At 46.4% G+C, this 6,018-nt stretch overlaps 1 protein-coding gene across 10 annotated transcripts in view; it reads right to left on the reverse strand.

Annotated features, from left to right (window-relative positions):
• The window catches only part of ERI3 (ERI1 exoribonuclease family member 3), a 126,850-nt gene that overhangs the window by 107,400 nt on the left and 13,432 nt on the right, over positions 1-6,018 (reverse strand). For 7 of the 10 annotated variants that reach the window (XM_019807069.2, XM_011233713.3, XM_034651075.1 and 4 more), the window contains one exon: positions 4,726-5,003. The exons of the other annotated variants lie outside the window; for them this stretch is intronic. In XM_019807069.2, coding sequence (XP_019662628.1) covers positions 4,726-4,980 — 255 coding nt within the window. In that variant the 5' untranslated portion in view covers positions 4,981-5,003. The remainder of the gene's footprint in view (positions 1-4,725; positions 5,004-6,018) is intronic. 10 annotated transcript variants of the gene reach the window in all.

The following is a 6,018-nucleotide window of genomic DNA, read 5'->3' on the forward strand; positions in this document are numbered from 1 at the left end:
AGGGGAAGGGGAAGGGGAAGGGGAAGGGAAGACCAGCTGGCCCCTGTGGACAAAGACCAAACACTAGAAAACCTCAACCCCAAAGGTCGTTTTTCTCCAAAGCTATGGGCACTTGAATACAGATGAGAAGGAAAACAGTCACAGGGCTGCTGCAGAGCAGTGAGGAAAAGACCATACCCAGGAGCCTGATAGACGGCCAGAGGGAACTCAGGGACAGACGGCAGGCAGCGGCCAGGACTTCGCTCCCCCACAAAGAGAGCAGGGCTGTCCTCTCCCCGGCCATCCGGGTAGCTGAGGTTACTTCCTTCTCCCCAAGTGCTGTGGCCTATACCTCACTGTCCTCACTTACATTTGCTTTGTTCCTTTCTAAACACTGAGGTGGTGAGAGAACTTGCCCCCAGGTTAAAGATGGACAATTAAAGATCCCACCAAAGCTTTCAGGCTGCTCCCTGAGCCTCAGGGTCACAACCACCATTATTGGATGCACATCCAAACCAAAATGAGCAACATGAACTCCTGCTAGCCAGGAGAAAGGAGTCAGGATCCTCTTAAACCAGATAAAAACCTACTTCCCTATCAGGAAACAATTCCTAAAGCAAGAAAGGAATCCTATTCCTCAAACTTAGAGTCTCTAAAGCAATTTAAATCACCTAAATTAACATTTAAGTGGAAAAATGTTTTCAAATATAAAAGTCTCATATTCTGCCAATATCCATCATGTTAATCTGAATCAAAATCTAAATCAAAATGAGTGCAAAAACCAGAAAAGTGAAGCCTATTACTGATAAACCGACCACTCCAGCTTCACCTAGCTGAACAAAGTACAAAAATAAACAGCAAAAATGATGACAAATGGAAAATACCAGTGTCTTACCATGTTTATAACCAATATTGTTACTCATCCAAGTACAACAGAGCTTATACCTGTTAGTTTTCATGGTGCCATTCCTTAAGGACAGTCCCAATAAGCTGACTCAGGGACTTCTGAAGACCACAGATAGATCAGAAAAATGAACCCCATGCCAAGCCTCCAGACAGATCCTGGCCCCAAACTTGTTTCTGCCTCCTACACCCCCGAGGGGTAATGGCACACTCCCATAAGGATCGGAAATGTACTATGTAGAGGCCTTGAGTATTGAAAGCAACTGGGAGCCAGGAAGGAGGATGGCTTATTTACAGTCCCAAGCACACCCCCAGGAGACACACAGACCTTACCCATAAAGCATCTCTGTCAAGTGGACAGCCATTAAGCTATTCTGAGAGAGCACTAGGGAGGGCTGGGTTCAGCTAGCAGCCCATCTTCTAGTCCTTTTCCCGTCTCTTCTAAAAGTTCATTCTCATCCCAAATCTCAACCTTTCCTGTTTCCATTTAAATTCATTTCTTTTTTTTATCCTTATTAAAATGAAGAGCAAGTTATCAGTATACTCCTTGGAACAACTACCTCCCATGTGATGAATTTATTTAGTCTGAATAAGAAATGTGTCACTAAAACCACATTCGATTTCTCTTCTTTCTAAGTCCTATTTTTGTGCCCCTAATGATTTTTTTTTCCCGCTTATCCTGAGCTTTTCCAATTTCTCCACTGCCCCTGCTGACCAGAAAACCTACACAGCACAGAGGCTCTAATGACAACCTGACCTATGATAACCTCAGTGGAAGGACGCTATCCTATGTGGGACTGACAACTTCTCCAATCCATCTTCCAAAATTCCTCTGAATCCTATCAGGATCCTGCTACTTGCAAACTTTAGAGAAGTTTTGTTTTGTTTTGTTTTGTTTTGTTTTAAAGAGAGGCTTTAAGTTGCCACAAACAAGTCTCAAATCACTCCTGAGCTACCCATCCCTTTCCTGAGAATGATCCAATGGGTAGTCCAAAAGGGCTGCCTGGCCCCCAACTCACCTTCCTACCTGTTGATCACAGCATTGTGGAGGCTTAATGAGGTAGAGATGCATCACATTTATCACTTACCCCAGATCCACTCAAATCCATCACTATGTCACAGCAAGAAGTTAAATTGATCTGACAGGATTTGCTCTTCTTCGCAAACCCATGTAAGTTATTACTCAGTACCCTATGCTCTTGTAGCTGTTTGCTGATTGATTATCTGACGATCAGGTCAAGTATCTTCTCTGGAATCACAGTAAACTAACGGGTCTATAATTTCCAAGATCATCCGTATTCCCCTTTTAAAGATAAGCAAGACAACGAATGCTTCTTCCTGAGTTCTCTAAAGCAACAGCTAATGCTTTCTAATAATGAACCAGGGCAGCCAATTCTTTAAGTGCCCTTGGAATCACATCATCAGGGTTCATTGATTCTGGGGATAATCTTTAATCGGGCCCAGATCCTGGTAAACGGCATGAAGTCCTACCTCAGCCGAGGTCAGGAAGGCCTTGGTGCCTAAGTCTGGGTGGGAAGTTGGTGATATGAGTGATTTAAATCTGTATGGCATAGGGGTGCCTGGGTGGCACAGCGGTTAAATGTCTGCCTTCGGCTCAGGGCGTGATCCCGGCGTTATGGGATCGAGCCCCACATCAGGCTCCTCCACTATGAGCCTGTTTCTTCCTCTCCCACTCCCCCTGCTTGTGTTCTCTCTCTCACTGGCTGTCTCTCTCTGTCAAATACATAAATAAAATCTTTAAAAAAAAAAATAAATCTGTATGGCATTATATCTTCAGCATTGCAATAAATAAATAAAAACAACAATGCCCTTGAAGAGAGATGGAAAGTGATATTGACAGACCAAATTGAGACATGAATCAGGCTTCACCTTCAGCAACATTGACAGTACCCTCTGTAGGACAAGAGAACGGAGCTACATAATTATCTGAGCTTACAATCTAACTGAAAAGTTCAGAAATAAACAAACATACATAGGCATGTGCCAGAAAGCAGAATGTAGAAAATGCCATAAAGGATGTGCCAAGTGATTATGAGAGTTCAGAAGAGGGATGAATCATATGCAATCGGGATGTGCTGGATTTTAGACTCACGTCCCACTAGGCTTACTCAGTAATTGAAATCTACATCAGTAAGGGAACTAATATGGTGTGTTAAGATATGGATCCCTGATTCCTAACCTAGGAGAATCTATGTAACCAAAATTCCCACCCCCCACCAGGAACAGTCAGCACAGAATCTCCAATAGTTTTGGGGAGGCAGAGAAGACCCTACAGCATGGGCAGGAGCAAGAGGCTAAGTACAAGTGACTCAGGCAGCACCCAAGCCATATTCCCTTTCATGCAAAGGTCCTTCCCTCAGGGCATTCTCCTCATCCTGCTCCAGTCTTCCAAAACCTCCACAGGCCTAATGCCAATGCTCCCCAAGACAGACCACTACGTGAAGGAAACAGGAGAGAGAAGGGGGAAGGTAAAAGGGTGGTGGTATCTGCTTTATGGAAAACAATCTACTATTCTAAAGACAGAACCTCTTCAAGGGAAAAAAAACCACCAAGAGAAATGAACTCAGTTTATCTTTGAACAGACCCCACTCCTCCCTGTCTCCCAAGTGCCTAATGCTACCATCCCCTTTTCCCCCTCCTCCCTACCACTGAAAGCTGCTCCCAGACTAGCATGCCTAGGCATCCCCAAATTACACCCCTAATAACCCAGGCCCACAGGGAAGAGTTACGGTCCTAGAACCGGGCATACTCAAGGGCCCCACAGTGCGATGAACTGCCACATCAGCCCCCAATCATTCCCCCCAAACACACACCAAGCACGCCAGTATCTCCAGGCACAGGTGCCTCTCTGCTGCTAATCCAAACCTCCTTGTAGCACTACCTTGAAAGGTAAAAGGTCTCCGGACACAGCTGATGATTAAGGAAAAAAAGCAAGCAAAGAAATTTCCCTTTCCAACAGACCAACAGTTGTACTTCTTCAGGTTCTCTGATGCTGCAAAACACATCATCCCCAAACTTAGTGGCTCAAAACATCAATAATCACTTCTTATCTCTCGAAGTTTCTGCCGGCCAGGAATTCACGAGTGGCTCAGCGAACCAAGCCTGGTCTGGCTCGGGGTCTCTCCTGAGGTTGAAGTCAGTTGTCCACTGGGGCTGGCAGAGTCACTTCCAAGACAGCACCAAGAAACACGAATGGCAAGTGGTACTGGTTTTTAGCTAAGAACCTCAGTTCCTGTACACACGTGCCTCTCCACAGGCCGTTTGAGAGTCCTCAATGCACGGCAGCTGGCTTCCTCCAGAGCGCGTGAAACAAAAGAGCAAGGCAAACCGCAGTGCTTTTTATGACTTAGCCTCAGAAATCACACTATGTCTTTTCCTCTATATTCTACTGGTTATATAAGGCTAGCTCTGATTCCGTGTGGGAGAGAAATTACCAAGGGCAGTAATCTCAGGAGGCAAGGATCATTGAGTGCCATCTTAGAGGCTGGCTACCACAGTATTCCTTAAAATAACACGTGGCAATAGCAGGAGAAGGAAGGAGGGAAGGGAAAGGAGAGAGGAAGGATGGGGCAGAAGGAAATATTTTGATTCCCAAAGGCTTAGACCAGAGAGAAACAATATGCCCAGTTCTCTCCAGAGACTTGTCAGGTCTACCTTACCCTAGCATGCCTGAACCAAGTCCGGCTTCCTAGGCAGGAATTCCCAACGGTAGCTAAAAGCCAGGAGGACATGAGAAAGTTCCTCTGGAACCCAGAAAGCAAGACTAACCTCCCTCCCTCCTTGCCCACCCCACCTTTGCTGAAGCAATGATGCAACAGTTACCTGAGGATGAATCTGTGGCTTGTCGCACGTGGCCTCAAAGTCCAGCACTAAAAAGTAGTGATACCTCTGGGGAGGGAAGGGCACCATTGCCGCCATGGATGCGCCAAAGCCGTGGGCCGCCAGTTTTCTGGTGGATATGGAGCAGAACTCCGGAACACCACAGGGAGAAAATAAGTGGGAGCCCAGCACTTTTCTTGCTCTTGAAAGTAAATATGAAGAAAATCGAGCTGCTCCAGTCTGTAAAGGTGCTAGCATTGAACATCCAGAAGCATCTAAAACTTAGGGGAGGAAAGTTTAAAAAAAAAAAAAAGAAAAGAAAGAAAGAAGAAAAAAAAAAAAAGAAGAGCCTGGGTTACTCCCCTCCCACGGTGGCCCTGTTCCATCTGGTCTTCAGGAATAGTCACACAACATGAACCACTCCCCAGTGTTTCTGGACCCCTTTTCTAAATCAACAGTATTCATTCCTGAAGTTCAAGACCCTAATACTGGCCCCTGCAGCATAATGACAGCTCTGAGTCTCCAAGATCATTCTCAGAACAACCTGCCATGTTGGCCTTCATCTTTAAATGGAGCTCTAAAGTTCAAAAGAGAGGAGAGAAAAATTCTGTGGTCATTTTTCAGGTGGCAACAGTTAACGAAAAGCTAAGGTTCCCAAAGTAACATGAGGTGACCCAGCTGCACAATCAGTCCTGAGACCTAAGGAGCCTCAGACAAACAGTGGAAAGTGCCAAAGATTCTCTCCTCAGCTCCATTACAAGCCATTTGCCCCTGGCTTTCTAGTCTGTATGGCACACCTCCACATACCCTCCCCTCCCGTCTCCCAAGGTGAAATGGAACGCAGCCAATCACAGCGGAGCTTGCTCCTGATGTGCTGGTGATTCCCCAGCGCCCCCGCCCCCCCCCACACACACACCAGTAAGTGGCACCCTGGGGGAATGAATGACGCCTGGAGAGCACAGCTGGCAACAGCCTCAGGCCTTCCCGTTTGCTGCCTTTAGACTCACTCTTACTAGAGGCCCTGAATGACTGCAGGACTTTTTTTAAATAGGAAAGAAAAAGAGAAAACCTGCTGGGCTGGGGATTCCCCAGCGCCCCCGCCCCCCCCCCCACACACACACCAGTAAGTGGCACCCTGGGGGAATGAATGACGCCTGGAGAGCACAGCTGGCAACAGCCTCAGGCCTTCCCGTTTGCTGCCTTTAGACTCACTCTTACTAGAGGCCCTGAATGACTGCAGGACTTTTTTTAAATAGGAAAGAAAAAGAGAAAACCCAGATGTGGCAGTAATGGGAG

Source organism: Ailuropoda melanoleuca, chromosome 2, assembly GCF_002007445.2.
Source record: "Ailuropoda melanoleuca isolate Jingjing chromosome 2, ASM200744v2, whole genome shotgun sequence".
NCBI classification, from domain to species: domain Eukaryota; kingdom Metazoa; phylum Chordata; class Mammalia; order Carnivora; family Ursidae; genus Ailuropoda; species Ailuropoda melanoleuca.